The following is a 25,883-nucleotide window of genomic DNA, read 5'->3' as shown; positions in this document are numbered from 1 at the left end:
TCTGAAAAAGAACAGGGTGAATGTGATTCAGTAGCCAAGTATGTCTCCACATTTGAACCCAATTGAACACATATGGAATATTTTAAAGAGGCAAGTTGAACATCACTCTCCGTCCAGCATCAAGGCTCTAAAAGAGGTCGCTCTTAAAAAATGAAAAAAGATATGTCACACAATATGTTGCCAATTTGTTCATTTCATGTCAAGAACACTTGGTATTGTCCTTAGAAATCATGGAGATCATTCAAAATGCTAGATGTATTTTTTTTATGTTGGCTGTACAGGTATTCATTTTTACATCGACTAATTTGAGTAAAACTGAAGATTTTATAATGAAAATTACATTATTAATCTACTTTCATGATATGGATTAGAAATGTTTCATGAAACTCAGTCTTCTCAAAATTTTGGAAATTGTTCATGTGTTCAGTGAGATTTTAGTTGAAAGTTAACTTTTCGGAAGAAGTGTAATTATTTATGCTGAGATTGGCATATACAGCTCTGGCAAAAATTAAGAGACCACTGCAAAATTTTCAGTTTGTCAGATTTTTCTTTGTATAGGTATATTTTTGCGTAAAAAGTAAATTGCTCTTTATTCTATAATTTACTGACCACTTGTCTTCGAATTTCCAGGCACTAAATTTTGCAGTTATTTTCAGAAAATGAGAAATGGTCAAAATAGCAAAAAAATGCAGTGCTTGCAGACCTCAAATAATGCTCAAAAAAACAAGTTCATAATTATTAATAATGTTTTAACTCAGGAAGAGTTCAGAAATCAATTTTTTGTGGAATAACCATGATTTTTAATCACAGCTTTCATGCATCTGGCATGCTTTCCACCAGTCTTTCACACTGCTTTTGGGTGACCTTATGCTGTTGTGCCACTCCTGGTACAAAAATTTAAGTAGTTCTTCTTTGATGGCTTGTGACTATCCATCTTCCCCTTGATTACATTCCAGAGGATTTCAATGGGGTTCAGGTCTGGAGATTGAGCTGGCCATGACAGGGATTTGATGTGGTGGTCCTTCATCCACACATTGATTGACCTATCTGTGTGGCAGGGTGCATTGTTCTGCTGGAAAAACCATTCCTTAGAGTTGGGGAACATTGCCTGAGCAGAAGGAATCAACTGCTTTTTCAGGATAACTTTGTATGCGGCTTGATCCATATGTCCTTCTCAAAGATTAACCAACCCAATCCCAGCCTTGATGAAGCATCCCCATATCGTCACTGATCCTCCACCATATTTCATAGTGGGTGCAAGATACTGTGGCTTGTACGCCTCTCCGGTCTCCGTCTAACCATTAGACGACCAGGTGTTGGGCAAAGCTGAAAATTAGACTCATCAGAGAAGATTATCTTGCTCCATTCCTCTATTGTCCAATCCTTATGGTCTTTGGCAAACTTCAGCCTGGCTCTCCTTTTGTTTCTCATTGATGAAAGGCTTTTTTCTAGCTTTACATGACTTGAGCCCTGCCTCTAGGAGCCTGTTACAAACTGTTCTTGCCATGCACTTCACCCCAGCTGCCATTTGCCATTCCTTTTGTAGGTCACTTGACGTCATCCTGGGGTTGCTGAGTAACATTCGAATAAGATGACGGTCATCCCGGTCAATGGAGAGTTGTTTTCGCCCTCTGCCGGTCTGTAGCTTCGTTGTCCCCAATGTCTGCTGCTTGACCTTGTTGTAATTTACTGCCGTCTTAGAAATTTTAAGGATGGAGGCAACATGATGCTCACAGTATCCCTCTGCTAATAAAGCCAGAATTGAGCCATTCTTTTCAGCACTCAAGACTTTTCTTTTCAACTCCTTTGGCGTGGTTAAAAGTTATTTTTTCATTCCTATTACTTTTGGGATATTACTAGCATTTGTTTTGCCATCCAGCTTTTCCTACTGAAAGGATTGTGAACACCACAGCAGGGTTTTTTTTATACTTTTCTTTTGTTAAATAAGATTTTGTTCAGTTGATCATCTAATCATAAACAGATTAAGTACATTAGAATGACGTGTACTCTGGTTGGAATTCAACTGACACTGGAATGGAATTGCTGTCAGACATGTAGAGAAGCTGATTTTTGTAAAACTGTGCAGTGGTCACTGAATTTTTGCCAGAGCTGTATAATAAGTATAGTTGTACCTTGATTGAAAGCCCCCATACTATTTGATGCTTCTACAGTTTCCTATATCATGTCTAGCACACAATTTTTTTTTATCCCATACCCTCCAGACACAGTAGGATTCCCCTACTGCCCCTCACATATTGTATGATACCCCCACAGTTGTTGCACACACAGTATGATACCCTGCAGTGTATAAGGTGAGAAGTGCTCCATAGCATAGGGTCTTTACCCTTCTTCAAGACAGTAGTGATATGGGCCTAAAAAACCTGGCAAATCTAGTTACAAAGGATTAAAAAATGCAGGAAAAGAAGAGATTTTTTTTTTAGTATACAATGTGCAACCCACTTGGGTCTGGGTTCTCTTCTATGAGAATGTTAATCAATGCTTGTTTGAGTCTGTCATTTTTAGCCCACTCATATCAATTATTCACATTTATTGAATAAATAGTGAGTGCTTAAGCCACATGAGTACTTACATACTGGCTTACGCCTCTCACCATAAATGTTTAATAATCTCTAATTAAGACATAACTATTAGGACAAAATTTTAATGAACAGCTGTTGTAATCTGGGAAAATGCCTCATGTGGAACCATATTTCGATATTTCATGTGCTGTTTCAGTGAATACAGTTGAACTATTGGCATCGAACAAAACAGTAAAAAGAGGTTGAATGCGTGAGATATCTAATATTTATCATTGTAGTTACTTGCTGGCTCCCACCTTGGGTACTTGCTTTATTATTTTACAACTACTGGTGCAGTTCCTACTATGCAGAGCATCTGAATAACAGGATTTTGTCTTCAGTTTTGCTACCTGTACAAACCCCAGTCTATAAATGGTCATGTAAACAGCATTGCTCCTTCAAGGGAATAGAGATGAAAGAACTTATGTGCACTGATTTTTTGACAGTACCTTAGGCTATGAGAAATAATCAGTTCTCAGGAAAAAAGTAGGCACCCGTGTCTGACAGGCATACAAAAATAAGGTCAAATGAGATATAAAATTGTATTTTATCCAAAAGGAGATGGGAGATAGACACAGAGAAGCGGCACAATCTGCTAAATATTGGTTTGTGGCAGATAACTGCAATGGAAAAGCAAACTGAGAATATGAGCTTCAGGGATTGATAACTATACTTTACCCTAGTAGAGAATTATGTTACTTACAGTATATTACACATCTGAGAGAGGTAAGAAATATATTCGGCTCGTGTATTTACATTTGATATGAAATCTATATGATAAGGGCATTCATTTTCAAGCAAAGTGTTTTGATTTTAAAACCGTGGAATTAAATAAAAATGCATGAGATTGCCTTTTTAAATATTTCAGCTCGTGTCTACTTAACCCTTTATTTGTTCTTCAATGTGAAATATAGAAAAATCAAGAAATGATTACTGATTGATTTAGGAAATTGTCTTTAAAATCACTACTGAAAATCAGGGTTGTGGCCCCTCTACTGTTTTTTTGCGAGATTGTGGTGTTCTTGCCCACCTGGATCTCGGTGAACTACATCTGAACAAATCACTCGAATAGAATAGTGGCAGATCCCATTTAAATCTAAGGCTGAAGGAGAATGTAGATGTTGTGATGATGATATCTGCCCAAGTGCAATGATCATTATATGCTATGATCCAAGGCAAAAATTTGATTTTCCTTTGACAGATTTCAAAGTAGTTTTCTCTTGGCTTTAGTCAAAAACTATCCATTCATGTTCACATTTACATTAAAATAAATAATCATGATTGATTACCATTTCCTATAAAACCAGTAAGTAAATCAATATTTTAGGTTGTTTCATTACTATGTTGTTTGTCTTGTTTTATTTTTTTACTGTTTTTCGTTTTCTATTTCTTTTGGAAAGTCTTTCTCGTATATAATATAAGTTGCTTGCTCAGGAAAGTAAAGTCCTTAACCAAATAGAGTTTTTCTTGGCACATTGCATTTGGCTATCCTTGCTAATCTATTAAGAAAGCCAGATGCTTTCAATGGAGCATTTGTAATGATTAAAACTGGAAGTTTTTCACTTTAAATCAAATCGTACTGTATGTCATGATTTTGTTTTCTCAGAAGGACATACAAATAAAGACAATGGCCTTGATTCATAAAGACTGGCAATTTTCTCTTCAGCCTTGATGAGGGACACAGTGGAGTCAGGTGCTCCTGATTTCATGAAAATGAGCATGTGTCTTCATGAATTTGGAGCACCTGACAAGTGGCTTGTGGAGTGGGACTGTAGTGAAATTTCTGGTGTAAGGAACACCACAGCTGAAGATGAATTAGATTAGCACTAGTGCCATACCCCCCATCGCCACCCTACCACGTCACCCTGCCCCATCCTGCCCATTTTGGCAAGGATGGGTTATAATGGAGCTAAAACACCAAAAGTCACAAACTGTTGGCGCAACTCTGTTTCTCAGAATTTTTGCGACATTTCAAAGCTTTTACAAGACTTTTTGGTCATAAAAGCTGTAATGAATCAAAGCTTGTTTATCTTTCTTGTGAGTTTTTTTGGAACTAAAGCTAGTGTATGGCATCAGAAAGCTAAATGATGCTTGTAAGGTTTTGCATGTTCATTGTTTTTGCATGAAATAGTCTGATTGACCATATACAAAACTATGCTAACATTTTATACAGTTGTGGAAAATGTTGCAATGTAATAATAATGCTTTAAAAAATAATACTGTTGTCACAGGTCCAAGAATTCACATGGGTCGAACATAGAGATGCAAAATCAGGCAAAATTTTAATTTGTCCGTCCGCATGTTTTTTTTTCCTGGGAAAGTCAATTTGTGGAGACATTATTCTCCGTGAATTTAATATCCCTCTGGGGTCTACAGACCCTGGAGCATAATAAATGTAATATGTAAACAATAAACAAAAATCTTATGCTCATATTACAGCTCCCCTTTCCGGCCCCTCCGCTCCTCCCTGTCACACTTCCAGTCTTTGACAAATCTTCAAATCGCTACAGCTCATGCATAAATTCTTGGACCTTTCATCCTGAGCCTACACTTTTGGCTTTGATAGTTGGCTCAGAAGGTCTGATCCTATTGACAGATTCCCTTTCATAGCTACATTTTTGTTAGTTTTCACACAATGACAGGGAGTAAGGGTAGCATTGCAGATTTTGCAACTAAATCTGAATTCAAGATTTTTTTTCTGTTTGGAAATAAAAGTGCAAGCCCTATTATTTGATATCTGCCATTTTTATTTTAAGAGATAGCTACAAATCCTAAAACTTAAACACAGATTTTACCCACCAAAGTGGGAGCATTGTTTAAAATAATTTATTAAGCTTTCTACATTGCTCCAATAGTCTAATATTAAATGCCTACAATGTCAACTGAATACAGCAGCCAGTTATAGGTGCTTTCTATTGGAATGTGATTTTATATATATTTACTGGTCCCATCCGATTTGATAAAATCACCAGAACATTTTTTATTTTATTTTTTTTTAAGGTGAAAATAACCTGCATAATTCTGAAACTTAAACACAAGTGTTCATCTGCTAAAGTGTGTGTTGTTTGAAATAATTTGTTGACCCTTTTTAATTTCCCCAATTCATCCAATATTTGACCTGTACACACGACATCTAAGTATAGCGGCCAGTTGCACATGCTTGCTTGTGTCTTGTGGCAAGTTATTCCATCTGCATTTTCTGTTCCCATATGTTTTTTTAAAATAATGTGTCTAACAGGTCTCTTTATTTTTGGAATACCTGTTTTATTTGCCTACCTGAGAACCATACTGTCATTGTGAAAACATGTTTGTTACCTATAGTGAAGCAAAGTTTACCTACTTCACAATCTAGCATTTTCGGTTACTCAACTTACCTTTCATTTTTTTTAAATGTAAAGGCCCTGTCTCACATAGCGATATCGCTAGCGAGATCGCTGCTGAGTCACAATTTTTGTGACACAACAGCGATCTCACCAGCGAGATTGCTGTGTGTGACAGTGTTCAGCGACCAGCCCCCCTGCCGGTATCGCTGATCGCTGCAGGAAAGGCCAGGACTTTTTGTTGGTCGCTGGTCTCCAGCTGGCCAGCACGCATCGCTGCGTGTGACAGGCGGGAGACCTGCGATCTGCTGGTAACTAACGTACACATCGGGTATCTAGGGACGCACGTCCCTTAGATACCCAATGTGCACGTTAGTTACCAGTTCCCTGCATCAGCGCACTGGTTACTAACGTGCACAGCGATGCCGGCAACTCGGCGTCGCTGGTGCTGATTGCTGGTGAAGCTGTCTGTTTGCTATAAATTTGCTTGCATTTTGCAGTGAGACTTAAGTATTTGATCCCCTAACAACCATTAAGAGTTCTGGCTCCAACAGACAGTTACACGCTCCTAATCAACTCATTACCTGCATTAAAAACAGCTGTCTTACATAGTTACCTTTATAAAAGACTTCTGTCCACAGACTCAGTCAGTCAAACTCTTACATCTACAACATGGGCAAGACCAAAGAGCTTTATAAGGATGTCAGGGACAAGATCATAGACCTGCACAAAGCTGGAATGGGATATAAAACCATAAGTAAGGCCTCTTTCACACATCCGGTTTGTGCCATCAGGCACAATCCGGCATGTGTGTAAAAAAACGGATCCGGTTTTTTTTACCACCGGATGCGTTTTTTTGTCATTGAGAAGCACATGCGCCGGATCGCGCCGCATGTGCTTCCGTTTGTTCCGGTTTTTACCGGATCCGGCTGAATTCCTCTGTCCGGCGGCCGGACAGGACGGGTGCTGCAGCGTTTTTTTGTCCGGCGAAAAAAGCCGGAGATGGCCGGATGCGGCCCTCCCGGCTCTGCGGGACAATGTTACGCTATGGCACATTCCGGCCGCCGGATCAGGCTTCTACCTGATCCGGCCACCGCATGCACGGTTTTACCCTGTGCGCATGCCCGGATATCTCTCTCTCTCTTTCATACCCCGTTCTCTCTCTCTCTCTTTCATACCCCGTTCTCTCTCTCTCTCTTTCATACCCCGTTCTCTCTCTCTCTCTTTCATACCCCGTTCTCTCTCTCTCTTTCATACCCCATTCTCTCTCTCTCTTTCATACCCCGTTCTCTCTCTCTCTCTTTCATACCCCGTTCTCTCTTTTTCATACCCTGTTCACTGGCTCGTGGATCCTTTTCTTCCCTGGCGACTCCGCAACATAGCTGTGTCAGGCGCCGTAAGATGCGCCGCATATACTTCCGGTCCCTCCATTCACGGCTCGATCCGGCACTCCATCTTTTTGCCGCACGGAGCCGGAATGCCACCGACGGACGTGTGAAAGTAGCCTAAGACACTGGGTGAGAAGGAGATAACTGTTGATGCAATAGTAAGAAAATGGAAGAATCACAAAATGCCTGTCAATCGACATTGATCTGGGGCACCATGCAAAATCTCACCTCGTGGGGTATCCTTGATCATGAGTAAGGTGAGAGATAAGCCTAAAATTACACATGGGAACTTGTTAATGATTTCAAGGGAGCTGGGACCACAGTCACCAAGAAATCCATTGGTAACTCATTAAACCGTAAAGAAGTAAAATCTTGCAGTGCCCGCTAGGTCCCCCTACTCAAGAAGGCACATGTGCAGGCCCGTCTGAAGTTTGACAGTGAACATCTGGATGGTTCTGTGAGTGATTTGGAGAGAGTGTTGTGGTCAGATGAGACAAAAATTGATCTCTTTGGTATTAACTCAACTCGCCATGTTTGGAGGAAGATAAATGGAGGAAGATAAATGCTGCCTTTCCTGAGCCGGTGCTCAAGAAAGACATTACTGAACTTGAAAGGGTTCAAAGGCGGGCTACTAAAATGATAAATGGAGTTGGTTCACTACAATACCCAGAAAGGTTATCAAAATTAGGTCTATTTACTCTAGAAAAGAGAAGACTTAGGGGAGACTTAATATACATGTACAAGTATGTCAGAGGGCAATACAGAGATCTCTCCAATGAACTGTTTGTACCAAGGACTGTGACAAGAACAAGGGGGCATTCTCTTCGTTTGGAGGAAAGACAATTTCTGCACCAGCATAGAAGAGGGTTCTTCATGGTAAGAGCAGTGAGGCTCTGGAATTCTCTTCCTGAGGAAGTGGTGATGGCCAACTCACTGAATGAATTTAAGAAAGGAATGGATGCGTTTCTTGTGAGTAACAGTATAGAAGGTTACGAATAACAGAATATTATAGGTAGATGGTTGACCCAGCTTAGGGGAAGGAATTTTTTTCCCTATGGAGAAAATTGTCTTCTACTCTGTGGGTTTTTTGCCTTCCCTAGGATCAACAATGCAGAACAGCTGCACTAAAAATAGGCTGAACTAGATGGACATAAGGTCTTCCTTCAGCCTTCAAAATGATGTTACTATATTTATGTTACTATAACCCAAGAACACTGTCCCCAATTTTTCTCTGCTAAAGGCACTGGACTACTTTACAGCATCAATGGGAGAATGGATGCAGTCATGTACCATAAAATTCTGAGTGTTGTGGTCAGATGAGACAAAAATTGATCTCTTTGGTATTATCTCAACTCGCTGTGTTTGGAGGAAGATAAATGCTGCCTATAACCCAAGAACACTGTCCCCACTGTCAAGCATGGAGGTGGAAACATTATGTTTTGGAAGTTTTTCTCTGCTAAGGGCACTGGACTACTTCACAGCATCAATGGGAGGATGGATGCAGCCATGTACCATAAAATCCTGAGTGACAACCTCTTTCCCTCCTCCAGGACATTAAAAATATGTTGTGGATTGGTCTTCCAGCAAGACAATGTCCCAAAACATACAGCCATGGCAGTAAATGAGGGACTCAAAAAGAAGCACATTAGCCCCTTCATGACGAAGCCCTTTTTCAGGTTTGCGTTTCTGTTTTTCGCTCCCCTTCTTCCCAGAGCCATAACTTTTTTATTTTTCTGTCAATATGTCTATTTGAGAGCTTATTTTTTGCAGGACGAGTTGTACTTTTGAACGACACCATTGGTTTTACCATGTCATGTACTCGAAAATAGGAAACAAATTCCAAGTGCGGTGAAATTGCAAAAAAAAGTGCAATTGCACACTTGTTTTTTGTTTGGCTTTTTTGCTAGGTTTACTAAATGTTAAAACTGACCAACCATTATGATTCTCCAGGTAATTACAAGTTCATAGACACCAAACATGTCTAGGTTCTCTTTTATCTAAGTGGTGAAAAAAATTCTAAAGTTTGCTAAAAAAAAAAAATGTTTGCTTATTTAGTGCATGCCAAGTTGACATTTTTAATGATATTACTTTTGTGCAGATATGTTATTTTGATTGCTCATTATTGCATTTTAATGCAATTTGCGGCAAACAAAAAAATGTAATTGTGTCGTTTTGATTTTTTTCTCGCTACTCCGTTTAGCGATCAGGTTGATCCTTTTTTTATTGATAGATCGGCGATTCTGTACATGGCGATACCAAATATGTGTTAATTTTTATTTTTTTACTGTTTTATTTTGTTTGGAGCAAAAGGGGGTGATGAAAACTTTTATGTTTTTTAATTTTTTTATATTCTTGAACACTTTTTTTTACTTTTGGTATGCTTCAATAGCCTCCATAGGAGGCTAGAAGCTGCCACAATTCGATCATCTCTGCTACATAGAGCTGATGCATAGATCACCTCTATGTAGCAGAATGACAGCATTACTATGAACACCAATGACAGGGTGGTGCTCAAAGCAATCTGCCATCAACAACCATAGAGGTCTCGAGGAGACCTCTGGTTGTCATGGCACTGCACCGATGACCCCTGATCACGTGATAGGGGTCGTTGGTGTGCGTATTTCTGGCCGCATGGTCTGAAACTCTAGTTAAAGCCCGCTGTCAGAAATAGGGTCCCCTGGTCCTCCAATCACTTCACAGTACCTCTGGTGTCCCTGCATGCCACCCTGTAGTCCTCAGAGCTGCTGGCGTCTTCCGGGAGAAAATGGTGGGCACATGCACAGTGCACCTGCCGAGATATGCCGGCCGGCACCAGGCAACAATAAGATATTTTTCCTATTGATTCATTTTGATCTCTGTGATAGACCCTATCACAGTGGTTACAATAAAAAAATAGTAAATCAAACCCTCTTTATCATCCCCTTAATTAGGGAAAAATATTAAAATAAAAAAAGTATTTATTTCCATTTTCCCATTAGTGTTAGAGTTGGGCTAAAATGAGTTGGGCTAAAATAAGTTGGGCTATAGTTAGGATTTGGGCTAAAGTTAGGGTTAGGGTTGGGGCTAGGGTTAGCGTTAGGGTTGGGGCTAGGGCTGAGATTAGGGTTAGGGTTGGGATTAGGGTTTGGGTTTGGGATTAGGCTTAGGGGTGTATTGGGGTTAGGGTTATGGTTATGGTTGGGATTAAGGTTAGAGGCGGGATGGGGTCAGGGATAGAGTTAGTATTGGGGGGTTTCCACTGTTTAAGCACATAAGGGGCTCTCCAAATGTGACATTGTGTCCGATCTCAATTCCACCCAATTCTGTGTTGAAAAAGTCAAACGGTGCTCCTTCCCTTTTGAGCTCTGCCATGCGCCCAAACAGTGTTTTAACCCCACATATGGGTTATTGGCGCATTCAGGAGAAATTGCACAATAAATTATGTAATTCATTTTCTCTTTATTTAAATAAAATGTTTGTGAAAAAAAGTTAAATGTTCATTTTATCTTTCCACATCACTTCAGTTCCTGTGAAGCAAAGGGTTAATAAACTTCTTGAATGTGGTTTTGATCACCTTGAGGGGTGCAGTTTTTAGAATGGTGTCAATTTTGGGTATTTTCTGCCATATAGACCCCTCAAAGTGACTTCAAATATGATGTGGTCCCTAAAAATTGGTTTTGTAAATTTTCTTGTAAAAATGAGAAATTGCTGGTCATCTTTTAACCCTTGTAACTTCCTAACAAAAAAAATTTTGGTTCCATAATTGTGTTGATGGAAAATACACATGAGAAAATGTTATTTATTAAGTATTTTGTGTGACATATCTTTATGATTTAAGGGCATAAAAATTAAAAGTTTGAAAATTACAAAATTTTTAAAATTTTCACCATATTTCCGTTTTTTTCATAAATAAATGCAATTCATATTGAAGAACTTTTACCAGTAACATGATGTACAGTATGTCTCGAAAAAACAATCTCAGAATCAGCGGGATTCGATAAAGCACTCCAGAGTTATAACCTCATACGGTGACAGAGGTCAGATTTGTAAGAATTGGCATGGTTATTAAGTAGCAAATTGGCTCTGCCACTAGGCAGTTAAAATAGTCACAGACTCTTTCACACGGTAGTCAAAATTTAGCATCGTGATCCCATATTTATAGCTAAAAAGGGATGCATGTCACATACTGAAGCCATTTACACAGGAGACAAAATTTGTCAATAGGGACAGCATGTGAGGAATCAGTGCAGTCCCGCTAATATCCTGGAAACATACACTCACCAGCATGTAAGGGATGATGGATGATTTGCAGCTGTTTTGTATCTGTTCGTGACCATCCAGGTCCTTGTCATATTTTGGAGGATAAAAAGGAGAATAACCAGGTGGTAGAGGTGGAAGACATATACATTGCCCTGGCAGGAGACGAGGAAGACATTATAGAAATTATGATGACTATGACACTTTCTATGACAACCAATCAATGAAGTACGGTTACAGCAATGAAGCAATGAAGTTTACCGTTGTGTTGGCTGGATTTCCAAGCTGTATACTGCAATAGCTGTGGGAGGACAGGAGTACTGTTAACCTGAAGCAAAGTGATGACTATTGGAAAGCCATACTTTTTACCCATATAAAATCAAAATGGAGAAATTTTTTCCTGGATACTCTTCTAACCCTATGAACCTCCTAAAAAGGGAAGCATCCTTTTATATATTTATTCTGATATTGTCAATGAATGAAATCCCATTGAATCTTAGATTCAATTAAACTGATATGCCTTTTTTGTTTTTCCTTCCTAGTTGATAATGGTGCACGCTTGGTTACTTTTCATGATCCCAAGGGCTGTGAAAATTGAGATAGCTGTTGTTGTGGATTTAAGATATTATACTTGGAATGAAATATGATTAAAATAAGGCAGTGAGCACACCTGTCACCTTGTAGATTTTCATGTTCTTGAACAAAAACAATAATAAATCTTTGCAGCCTTTTTCTCCAGTAAAAAAATAGCAACAGACAGAAGAACATGATTAACTGTGAGTGTCCGTGAGGAATGCAAAAATGGCATCTTAAATATTCTGACCAAGTTGTTGTTAAGGGAAACTTCTGTAATCGCATGTCTCTCGTGGCAAAACATTGTGCCGTGAGCACATTTTTTAGTCCATGTTTTTTGAAGTTCTAGAAAATAGATAACTTACTGCAACATGCAGGTTTTTTTCATGTTTAGTTACTTAATTCCAGTACAGCATTTTATTTTGGTGTATGAAAATCATATGCAATCAAATTACAATGCAAAATTCTTGAAAGAGTAACTAGCCTTCGTATAGCTACTGTATAAATATTTTACTATACCACATTTTGCATGATTCTATCCCTATATTATGCTGAAAGTTCCGGTTTGTCTTTTTTTCTTGCTTTCCAAGCTGAAATAAGCTGCAGATCTAACTAATATTTGTACTTTGAGAGTTACCTTCTCTGCTGCCCTTCCCCCCCCACACACTAACGCTCACACCGGAGATAGTGTCTGAGTTAGGGTAATGGAACTGTTGCAAGATTTTTCTGGAAACAGGCTCCTTACATATTGCTCACACTAGGGGGCGCCCTAGTCTATCCCTGTCCCCAGATTACCCCAGAAGGTGAAGACACCAGGGTCACGTGCCTTGCTATGCTCCTGACTTGCATTTATCTGTTCCCTCCCCCACCCAGAAAGGTGTCAGACTGAAGTGTATAGGACTGTACTAACTGGACAGACAAGGGAAGACAAACAGGAATAAATGAAATCTTCAATCATTCAAAATATACTCAGACAAACAACAGTGTGGAATAAGGGGGGTTAATATAGGTGAAACCAAATAGGAGAGAATGAGAATGAACACGCAAATAAACTCCATACAGAAATCACCAGAACAACTCTACAAATGCCATCTCCAAACACAGAACTACTCCTCCAACACCAAAGCAGGCTGAATGAACTATCACTGGCAATTCCCAAATGGCAGTGCCAAGCATAAATACCAGAAGGGAGTGTCCTACACAAAACAGCTGAGGCAATCCATGATGGAGAGCTCCAGCAAATAAACTGAACTGATTAACCCTAGTAATGCAAGAGCAAAGAAAACCTGCACTGTTTAGAATTATGGTGAAGCATTTTTAACCAGAGCAGGAGTTCGAGTAACCAGATGCTGCAATCTCCTGCCCCCCCTCTGTCATGATATCCCCGTGACAGCTAAACCACATTCACACATTGAGTACTTGGTCAGTATTTTACATCATTATATGTAATCCAAAACCAAGAGTAGGAGAAAACCCAGAAGTGATGCACTTTTTTCTATTATACTTTTTGTCTGTTGGTTCTACTCCTGATTTTGACTTGCAAATTCTGATGTAAAATACTGGCCAAATACTGAATGTCTGAACGTGGCATTAGATGAAGAGATAAGAGAAATATACTCACTGAGTATGGATCTGCAGTTCATTTTAAGTGCTAGACAATAAGGACTATACATACAGGCCATAGTCAAAGCTCCTTTGGCACAGAAGATTAATAAATTGAATAATGATGAAGAAACATATCTTTATTTAACCGACCATGTGTATGACGAAATAAGTTGGCAATGTTTTGGCCTTTGTCAAGGATATTTGTACATAAAGTATAAGGTATACATCAAAAAGAGTCATATCAATACAGAAATAAAATATATATCTCATTTAGGTGACAAAATCATTTAGACCATATCATGTAAATAGATATATTTTTTAAGTCGATACATAAAGAAATATAGTGAAACATAAACTAAGGTATGTACATAATCACCTTCTTGTGAGCTTAATCTAACAGTCAGAGCTTTTCATAAGTTAAAATGCAAAGGAAGTGCAATAGAAAGAAGAAATTGATCATTTCTAGAGGCTGGTGTCAGTGACAGACAAGCCAGCTGTCATGATCCAAGGTGGATCTGACAAGTAAATGGACAAAGTGAACTTTTGTTCCTTTGGCTTGGTGCCAAAGTGGGTTGATTGCCCCCGGTGGCCATTAGAATTATTACACGTGGTGTCGTTCATTCTAAGTTGCCCCGGTGGTGGTGAGCGGTAGTGCACTTTAGTTTCTTTGGTTTAAAGTGCACATAATTATAAATCAGGTGTGAGGCTCTATAAAAGAGAGTCAGGTGTGTTCAATCACTGTTGGTGATATTGTGAGTTAGTTATTCAAGGAAGCCTGGGTGAAAGAAGGAGCGGAATGAGGGTCCTGGGCAGCCCAGCCAGAGGTGTTGAGTCAGCTATGGAGTCTGCATGGAGGGCTGGCATGGCATGGTGGAGTCGCAGTTTATGGTGTCAGCAGGAGGTGCTTGCATGGCTTGGTAGAGTGGCGACGATGGTGAGAGTTGCACTCAGCATGCTGGACTTGATTGCTGAAAACTGGACTCAAGCATGCTGAACTTTTTGGCAGAAGCTGGACTCATCTTTGGGACTCTGCTTACTGGGCAGCTGCAACTGGTGGTGGACTTTGCTCCAAGGCTGCACTATGGTGATGGATCCGGTTATGGTGATGGATCCGGGTGGAGGAGAAGATACACGCAAGTGGTGGGCTCTGTTGCTAGGAGCGTATGCAACAGAGCAAAGCTAAGTGGTGTTCCCCCTGTATTGTCATTTTCCCTTGTGTGTGTTTTAGTGCAGTGGTGGGATTAGTTTCCGCACCGACCAATTCCCTAGTGAGGGTTTAGGGTCAGGGCGAATCAGGGTTTTAAGGTTCCTGTGCGTCGCCTGGTGCGGAACCGGCATAGGTAACGTTAGGAGTGCAGGGACTCTGGCTCAGGGGAGTGCAGGAGGTCTCCACGTCCCTATTCTCTATCTCAGGGCCCACCATTGTTAATGTTACCCAGGTTCCCCTTTATTTAAATTCGCCTTACTGGAGGCGGGGTTTCCAGACTATTGTATAAATACGTGAAATACCTAAATTCGCCAGTTGGAGGCGGTGTATCCAGCTGCACATCTTATTATTTAGATTCGCCCAACTGGAGGCGGTGTATCCAGGGTCACGTGTGTCATATGGGTTCGCCTTGCCGTACTCGCTGCTTCCAGACACACATGACCATGACACCAGCACTTTCAGCATGGTCTTGTAGTACGACATAAGCAAAATAAAGTTATGAAGTAAAGATTCTTTATTTTTCAAGTGCTAATCAAAATTAAAACAAATAAAAAGAGAAGTTACTCTTAAAATGGGCTCCAGGAGATATACGGTACATAATAAGTCAAGTAAGGCCTGTAGAGAAAAAATATAGCAGAGTTTAAGCTGAGCCCATCTCACACATGATAGATGCTGTTTTATGCAACAGAATCTGTCTCTAAAAGCAGCAAACAGAGCCAAGCTCCAAACACTGCTGGAAACCATTTTGATGCCACTCTAAATTCCTGATAGAGGCATTCACATGTGGCAGTCTCCAGTATGTATTGCTCCCATCAGCCAGAAATGTGATTCCAGGGGACTGATAGTTCACCGTATTAGCTGAGGTCTGCTGAAAGTTGCTATTGCGACTCCCCTGTGCAGCTCACCTATACAGTAGGTTAAGCTCCATAAAAATCCATAATTTGTCTTTTATACTGAAATATAGAGGTATGCAGTATATAGTATAAGTGATCAAACAATTGCAGGTTAAAGTCTGTCAAGGGGAGTCAAAAAAAAGAAATAAAAAAAGCATGTGTTTAAAAATATGGAAAAATGGAATAACCCGTTTCCCCATTTAATGATAAAGAAAGGAAACAAAATTAAAGAAGTAGGTAAATGTGTTACCACCGCATTCGTAAAAGTCAGATCTATGAATATATTGAAGTAATCATTCAATATGGCAAATGGCATAAAGAGAAAAAAGTAAAAAACACAAGAATTGCATTCTTTAAATTTTTGTAATGTACTTGCCTTCCTGAAAATATGCACTAAAAAGTGACCAATATGTCATATGTGTCTCAAAATGCTTATCAATAAAAATATCAGCTTAACATGCAAAACAACAAACCCTCATAGAACGCCATTGTTGAGAAAAAAATGATTTTAAGTCCTAGAAATAGGTGACACAAACCAAATATTTTTTTTAATCTAATTTCTGAATGTGTTTTCACTATGTAAATAAAACAAAAACTTTACATTTTTAGTATTGTTGTCATTTTACTGACTTCAAGAATTCTGGTATTTACCAAGTCATTTTTACCAAACAATTACTATCATAAAGACAAAACCCTCAAAACAATGAAAGAATAAAGGATTTTATTTGTGTCATTTCACTATACTTAGATTTTATTTTACCTTTTACCCTATATCTCCACATTGTACAGTAAAATTAAAGGTATGATACTTCAAAACTGCCTCCATGAACAGCATGAAAGTTCACAGTTTGCCCTTACAGTACCCATACATGCACAGTACGATGCATCCACAATATGATGCTCTCCACACACAGTATACTGACTTGCACAAACAGTATGTTACACTCACACAGTGTGAAGTTCCAACACCACCCCCACATAGAATGATGGCTCCCACAATCAATCATACATCTTGATGCCCCAAAAAGAGTGTTATGACTCCACAACCCCCAACACATTATGATGTTCCCACCTCCCCCCAGAGTATGATCCTGCACACCCCCATCATATAATATGTTAACATCCACATCACCACACACATATGATAAGCCCCTCATCCCTTCATACATAGTATCATGGCTCCCCAGGACCACATGCAAAGTACGATGACCTACCCCAGAGTATGATGGCCTCATAGTGCCACTATAGCCCCCAAAACACAGCATAATAGCTCCTTTTTCACAGCACAGTTTCATGAACTCCATATTCTCGAACACTGTATGATACCCCAATCCGATACCTTCATAGCATGATGGCCACCACAGGCGCATACACAGTATGATGAACTCAACAGCCCCCAAACAGCATGATGGCATCACAGATTTCAACACAGTATGATGGACCCTACAGGCCCCAAATAAATAGTATGATAGGCACCTCAGCCTCCCTATACACAGTAAGATATGCCCAAAAGCCATCCTTACACATTATGATGGTCTCACACGCAGTATGCTAGTCCCTACAACCCTGCACACAGTATGATGCGCCCAATAGTTCCTCCACAGACAGTACAGTGGCCCCAGTGATGTCATAGGACAGAAGCAACTAGCCATTGGAATTGGATGGCCATTTCTGCTAGTGGACTTTGGCAGTGACTTTTACAAAGAAAACAAAGGAGCACTCAGGTGAGCCAAGCATTCATGTATGTCAAGGAGTTGGAAGAGAGAGCTTTCCGCTGAATAATCCGCCGACAGCTGTCTAATATTGTATGTGTGGGATCCTTTATTGTCTTTGGACTCCAAAAGAGTGTCAAAAAGCATCTATCTATCTATCTATCTATCTATCTGTCTGTCCATCGATCTATCTATCTATTTAGTCCAGAACTCAAAGTAGCACTAGTTTAAGTTCCACATTGGTGCTTGTCCTCAAGTGCTAAACCATGGACTCCAATATTCAAACTCCAAAATAAAATAGCTACACAGCACTGCAAAAAAGTTAGAGTGGCTAAAAAAATATTATAATTAATATAATTTCTCTTAAAGGAGCTATCTATGTAGCTTTTCCTTACACTGACCTTGCTACAGATTTTTTTTAAACCCTTACTATGTCCAGAAAATATAATGATTAGTGTCATGCCATAAAATGTATTGTATTATGCGATTGTTTATTATAATCAGTGACCTTGTGCTTGTTTTCCTGTTGAGATGTCCTTATGAGCGGCACACTTCCTATGCATGATCTTCTTGGATAGTGCCCTTTGTGATAATGCTGTTAAAAAGAATTAAACGTCTGAACTCACCTTGCTGTTGATAATCCTAAATCCCCGTCTTAGCCCATTTCTTTTTGATAATATATCTCTGTTCCTAATCCTACATTACATAATTGAAGTTCCAGTTTAACACTTCTCATGTTGTTAGAGATGAAATAAATGAAATTGCTCTTGCCACAATGTCTTTAGATTCCACTGGTCGTTACATTAGAAAGGATCATTTTGTATGGATTACAAGATACAAACTTATACAGTCTAAAAGAAATGAATCGAGGGTGATGAAGGGGTTAATAACTTGTTATATGAACTCAGAGAAGCATCAACGCCTTATAGCTTTCCCATACTGACGCAGGTTTATACATGGAACAGATGGAAAATAGATTTTTATTTCATTTTACACAGTCGAAATATATTTCAAAAGAAAACAGGACAGCCAATTATCCTGCCAGATTTACAAAGTTTCAGAAAAATGCCGCTATTTATTCTATATCACAATTACAAGTTAACACCACTTTAACCCTGGGATGTTTAAGAACCCAACAAAACCAGGCGTTCCTATATATCACTAGCTGAAGAGCCTGGTATTGCCCGGGCATAGTAGCTAACTGTGGTTAATTATAACAAATTATAAGGATTATACCTTTATATATAAAGCTGACAGCATAGCCCTGCCAACTATGCATAGCCACACTCACTCTAATATTCCACATCATTCCATCAGCCAGAACCACCGGACTACTACCCCTAATATCCCACATCACCCCGTCAGCCAGAGCCACCGGACTACTACCACTAATATCCCACATCATCCCATCATAGCCACCAGACTACTCCCCCTAATATCCCAAATCATCCCATCAGCCAGAGCCACCGGACTATTACCACTAATATCCCACATCATCCCATCATAGCCACCAGACTACTCCCCCTAATATCCCAAATCATCCCATTAGCCAGAGCCACCGGAATACTGCCCCTAATATCTCACATCATCCCATCAGAGCCACCGGACTACTACCCCTATTATCCCACATCATCCAGTCAGAGCCAACATTGTCAGGCTGGTACGGTTACGTTGATTAAAATGATACCTTGGTTGGAGAAATCCATCTTGTGTTTTTTTTAATTTGTGTGTCTATGTGTTGTGTGTTTCAATTTTTAAGCTAATAAGGATGCTTCATGCCAGACAAATAGAAGTTCCTGATTCTGGGCTCCTCATGAAGTCTGTGTCAAAGGGTGTTCTGTGTTGGCACGGTAATAAATTGTGTTGTTTCCAGCTTTACAGAAGGACGATAACACCATAGAAATGATAAGAATAATAGGCCTCAGTTACCACTACTGTCTACAAGGAAATCTTGCTCATAATAACCAATCACAGCACAGCTTTCATCTTTTAAACAGCTCTGGTGAAATGAAAAATGCTTAGTGATTGGTTGCTACGAGCAACACAGGCAGTGTACCTTTTGTGGTCAAGAAGCTGTGCCTATGAAATATATACACTGCTCAAAAAAATAAAGGGAACACTTAAATAACAGAATATAACTCCAAGTAAATCAAACTTCTGTGAAATCAAGCTATTCACTTAGGAAGCAACACTGATTGACAATCAACTTCACATGCTGTTGTGCAAATGGAATAGACCAGGGTTCCCCAACTCCAGTCCTCAAGGCCCACCAACAGATCATGCTTTCAGGATTTCCTTAGCATTGCTCAGGTGTCATTGCATCACCTGTGCAATACAAAGGAAATCCTCAAAACATGATCTGTTGGTGGGTCTTGAGGACTGGAGTTGGGGAACCCTGGAATAGACAACAGATGGAAATTATTGGCAATTATCAAGACACCCTCAATAAAGGAGTGGTTCTGCAGGTGGGGACCACAGAACACATCTCAGTACCAATGCTTTCTGGCTGATGTTTTGGTCACTTTTGAATGTTGGTTGTGCTTTCACACTCGTGGTAGCATGAGACGGACTCTGCAACCCACACAAGTGGCTGAGGTAGTGCAGCTCATCCAGGATGGCACATCAATGTGAGCTGTGGCAAGAAGGTTTGCTGTGTCTGCCAGCATAGTGTCCAGAGGCTGGAGGTGCTACCAGGGGACAGGCCAGTACACCAGGAGATGTGGAGGGGGCTGTAGGAGGGCAACAACCCAGCAGCAGGACCAATACCTCAGCTTTTTGCAACGAGGAACTGGAGGAGCACTGCCAGAGCCCTGCAAAATGACCTCCAGCAGGCCACAAATATGCATGTGTCTGCACAAACGGTTAGAAACCGACTCCATGAGGATGGCCTGAGTGCTCAATGTCTACAGATGGGGGTTGTGCTCTCAGCCCAACACCATGCGGCCCTACAAAGAAATGCAACCCAACACCATTACTGACCCACTGCCAAACCAGTCATGCTGAAGGATGTTGCAGGCAGCAGATTGCTCTCCACAGCATCTCCAGACTCTGTCACATCTGTCACATGTGCTCAGTGTGAACCTGCTTTCATCTGTGAAGAGCACAGGGCGCCAGTGGCGAATTTGCCAATCCTGGTGTTCTGTGGAAAATACCAAGCATCCTGCACGGTGTTGGGATGTGAGCACAACCACCATCTGTGGACGTTGGGCACTTAGACCATCCTCATGCAGATTACGTAGTTTATTTCTTTTACTCATTTATATAGCGCCTTTAATTCCACATCTCTTTACAGACATTATCGGCATTGTCCCCATTGGGGCTCACAATCTACATTCCCTATCAGTATGTCTTTGGAGTGTTGGAGGAAACTGGAGTACGCAGAGGAAACCCACACAAACATGTGGAGAACAACCAAAACCTTGAGCAGCATGTATCAGTCATTGGCTGGTCGATCACATCCATAAATGTTTATCTCTAAAAACATACTTTTAATACCTGCCTGGGGATGAGCCGCACTGTGCACTGGTTGTACAAGTGAATTTTCAACTGCATCTCTCTGCCTACTGAAAGTGACTAGCAAGTCTCTGCCCACACAGTATGGAGAGACTTGCCGGTCACTGTCACTGAGCGGTTAGAAGCCACCAGGGACCCGCTTGTGTGACCAGTGCGCAGTGCGGATCGGTCCCCAGCAGCTATTGTAAGTATGTTGTCAGAAACAAACATACATGGCTGAAATAGTACAGTCAGTGAATGATACATGCTGCTCACAGTATGGATAGCATGTATCTCCTATCAGGTTTCCTTTTACCATTTTTCACCCATGTGCATGTAGTGTCCTATATTCCCTGCTTCTGAAGCTTCAGTACAAGGCTGTTGTGTGGTACACTGTCAAATGTCTTTGTTAATATATAAAAAGACTGCAAACTCTTACTAAATTCTTTGACTATGAAATGCAGGTATTAAACTATTTTATTTGATGTATCCATTTATTCAGTGATAAGATCTTTTTAAAATTGGTTTCATAAATCAAATATAAAATTGTCTTGAGCTAACATTCGAGTTGCTATTCTAACTGCTCTCATGATGTTGTATATGCATATGATCTCTTCTTATATTTGTCGGCTTTGATTTCCAAAGATTAAGGCAGTAAATTTCCCATTGAACTGTCATGTATTAGACAAGATAGTGCCCCCCACTGAGCATTAAAAAGCATAAGTGTGCTATTACCTGGCAGATAAAATGTTACTCTTACTTTCTTTTATTTGCACTGAATACAATTTCCTGCAGGAGTTTTATTTCTAATTGAAATTTTGTTTTTCAGCTGATTCAAGCTCGCAGGAGACAAAGGGAATGAAAAAGAATACGGTACTTGTGGAAGGTGTTGTACTCAATGGACCAATAATTGACTGTGTTTCAGGAGAAAAATTTGTGGAAGACATTTTTAGGATATTGATGAATGAGGTTGTGTACAAGGCAAATGATGTCACTGAAAAGGTAAAATTATGATTCCTACTAACTTTAAAGTGGTGTTGAAAGTCAGGTCAAGATAACCTCCAATAAAGTATAAAATGTGCCCAGTTAAAGGGAATCTCTTACCCCCTGGGACACTTTTCAGTGATTACTATGGGCATACAGGTAATAGAAATGTTAATCTAGTCTTACCTGTATGCCTTAAGAACGCTGAATACACTGACCATAGGAAGAAGGAAGTGGTACAGATTGTCGAGTGAGTGCAGGACACATGCGCAAGATTCAGGCACCACAACTGCACATCACAGGTCAGTTTGACGTGCATGGGAAGGGGATGAAACAGGAAAGACTGGATTAACATTTCTAATACCTGTATGCCCATAGTAATAGCTGAAAGTGTTTCAGGGGGCTGACAGATTCCCTTTAACAAAACTGAACTACAGTAAACAATGATCATAGCTAAACACTAACCCCAGAATCAAGTCTAGAGACAAGAAGTGTGAAAATAATTATTTACTAACAACTGTTTTTTTTTATTAATGTGAATAGATTAAATAGACTTAAAGTAAAATACGGTGCCTCATGATGCTTTCCCATTACAAAAAATCAAGGCTTAGATTCAATAGTGACCAGTTGAATTTTAGACCATTCTTCTTTGGCAAACTGCTCCAGGTCCCTGATATTTGAAGGGTGCCTTCTCCAAACTGCCATTTTTAGATCTCTCCTCAGGTGTTCTATGGGATTCAGGTCTGGACTCATTGCTGGCCACCTTAGAAGTCTCCAGTACTTTCTCTCAAACCATTTTCTAGTGCTTTTTGAAGTGTGTTTTGGGTCATTGTCCTGCTGGAAGACCCATGACCTCTGAGGGAGACCCAGCTTTCTCACACTGGGCGCTACATTATGCTACAAAATTTGTTGGTAGTCTTCTGACTTCATAATGCCATGCACACGGTCAAGCAGTCCAGTGCCAGAGGCAGCAAAGCAACCCCAAAACATCAGGGAACCTCTGCCATGTTTGACTGTAGGGACCGTGTTCTATTCTTTGAATACCTCTTTTTTTCTCCTGTAAACTCTATGTTGATGCCTTTGCCCAAAAAGCTCTACTTTTGTCTCATCTGACCAGAGAACATTCTTCCAAAACTTTTTAGGCTTTTTCAGGTAAGTTTTGGCAAACTCCAGCCTGGCTTTTTTATGTCTCGGGGTAAGAAGTGGGGTCTTCCTGGGTCTCCTACCATACAGTCCCTTTTCATTTAGATGCCAATGGATAGTACAGGTTGACACTGTTGTACCCTCGGACAGCAGGGCAGCTTGAACTTGTTTGGATGTTAGTCGAGGTTCTTTATCCAACATCAGCCCAATCTTGCGTTGAAATCTCTTGTCAATTTTTCTTTTCCGCCCACATCTAGGGAGGCTAGCCAAAGTGCCATGGGCTTTAAACTTCTTGATGACACTGCGCACGGTAGACACAGGAACATTCAGGTCTTTGGAGATGGACTTGTAGCCTTGAGAGTGCTCATACTTCCTCACAATTTGGTTTCTCAAGTCCTCAGACAGTTCTTCGGTCTTATTTCTTTTCTCCATGCTCAATGTGGTACACACAAGGACACAGGACAGAGGTTGAGTCAACTTTAATCCATGTCAACTGGTTGCAAGAGTGATTTAGTTTTTGCCAACACCTGTTAGGTGCCACAGGTAAGTTACAGGTGCTGTTAATTACACAAATTAGAGAAGCATCACATGATTTTTCGAACAGTGCCAATACTTTTGTCCACCCTCTTTTTTATGTTTGTTGTGGAATTATATCCAGTTTGGCTTTAGGACAATTCTTTTTGTGTTTTTTCATTTAAGACAAATTAAATGAAGATAATAATACCAATGAATTTGTGTTTGCAATCATTTTCAGGAAGAAATTGAATATTATCTGACAGAACTGCAGGGGTGTCAATACTTTTGGCCAAAACTGTATGTCCTTTATAGGAATCATGAGTACATATTGCTGCAATATGCCATTCATTCATGATCTCAGGAATGGATGAAAGTCACTTTTTACTTTCCCTTACACAGTAATGTTCCCAATTACTTAATGGCACCATATGAATGTGACTGTGTTGCAATTTCATGCACCAGAGATGAAAGCTAAAACAACTGTGCAAGAAAAATTTGTTAAGGAATCTGGACAGAAATTGCCCAGTTGGGACATCGGCCCATTTAGTTAAGTAAATCAGTATCACATTTCTGACCTAATTTGAACCTTATACCACACTTATACATTTTGGACAGTTTTTAACTTTCTTGATAAGAATTACAGTTTGTCGGAAAGGCTGTGGCCCTAATTGAAATTAAATTCTTCCAAAGTTTAGGGTACTTTTTTTACATTTAGCCAGCTAAAAGTTGAAGTAAACAATGATAAACTTGGACTTTCTAAAAGATATATAGTTTTGGTAAACCAGTCCCATTTTTCCACATTTAACCTATTTATTAGAAATGAGAGATTCTTTTAAAATTTAAATTCACCAGCTTCAACAATGTTTTTTTTTTTTACAAGCACTTTAAGGACCATATAAAACTAATATCAAGCTCTATAATGCAAGCACATCCCTAATAATATCAAAGTGACTTTAACCCCTTTACCCCCAAGGGTTGTTTGCACGTTCATGACCACGCCAATTTTTACAATTCTGACCACTGTCCCTTTATCAGGTAATAACTCTGAAAAGCTTCCATGGATCCCGGTGATTCTGACAGTGTTTTCTCAAGTCTTATTGTTTTTCATGTTAGTGGTAAAATTTCATTGATATAAAGTGCATTTATTTGTGAAAAAAATGGAAATTTGGCAAAAATTTAGAAAATTTCACAATTTTCCAACTTTGAATTTTTATGCCCTTAAATCACAGAGATATGGAACACAAAATACTTAATAAGTAACATTTCTCACATGTTTACTTTACATCAGCACAATTTTGGAACCAAAATTTTTTTTGTTATGAAGTTATAAGGGTTAAATTTGACCAGCGATTTCTCATTTTTGCAACACCATTTTATTTTTATGGACCACATCACATTTGAAGTCACTTTGAGGAGTCTATATGATAGAAAATACCCAAAAGTGAAACCATTCTAAAAACTGCACACCTCACGGTGCTCAAAACCACATTCAAGAAGTTTATTAACCCTTCAAGTGCTTCACAGGAATTTTTTGAATGTTTTAAAAAATGAACATTTCACTTTTTTTCACAAAAAAATTACCTCAGGTCCAATTTTTTTTATTTTACCAAGGGTAACAGGAGAAATTGGACTGCAAAAGTTATTGTGCAATTTGTCCTGAGTACGCTGATACCTGATATGTGGGGGGAACCACTGTTTTGGCGCATGGCAGAGCTCGGAAGGAAAGGAGCGCCGTTTGACATTTTCACTGCAAAATTGGCTGGAATTCAGATCGGACGCAAATATCACGTTTGGAGAGCCCCTGATGTGCCTAAACAGTGGAAACCCCCACAAGTGAACCCATTTTGGAAACTAGACCCCCCCAAGGAACTTATATAGATATGTGGTGAGAACTTTGAACCCACAAGGGCTTCACAGAAGTTTATAATTAAATATCATATTTTTTCCACAAAAATGATCTTCTCACCCCAATTTTTATTTTCCCAAGCGTAACAGAACCCTAAAAGTTATTGTGCAATTTGTCCTGAGTACGCTGACACCCCATATGTGGGTGTAAACGACTATGTGGGCCATGGCAGAGCTCGGAAGGAAAGCAGTGCCATTTGACTTTTTTGGCTGGAATTGAGATCGGACGCCATGTTGCGTTTGGAGAGCACCTGATGTGCCCAAACAGTGGAAACCCTCCAATTCTAGCTCCAACCCTAACCCCAACACACCCCTAACCCTAGCCCTAAC

At 39.8% G+C, this 25,883-nt stretch overlaps 1 protein-coding gene across 1 annotated transcript in view; it reads left to right on the top strand.

The window, feature by feature from the left end:
- Window positions 1-25,883, top strand: part of GADL1 (glutamate decarboxylase like 1) — a 657,207-nt gene that overhangs the window by 69,974 nt on the left and 561,350 nt on the right. The window contains exon 2 of the mRNA XM_073568647.1: window positions 21,835-22,007. Within this exon, the coding sequence (XP_073424748.1) occupies window positions 21,835-22,007 (173 nt within the window). The remainder of the gene's footprint in view (window positions 1-21,834; window positions 22,008-25,883) is intronic.

Source organism: Dendrobates tinctorius, unplaced genomic scaffold (assembly GCF_039654945.1).
Source record: "Dendrobates tinctorius isolate UK_male_01 unplaced genomic scaffold, ASM3965494v1 ptg000005l, whole genome shotgun sequence".
NCBI classification, from domain to species: Eukaryota; Metazoa; Chordata; class Amphibia; order Anura; family Dendrobatidae; genus Dendrobates; species Dendrobates tinctorius.
This window is presented reverse-complemented; position numbering and strand designations above follow the sequence as displayed.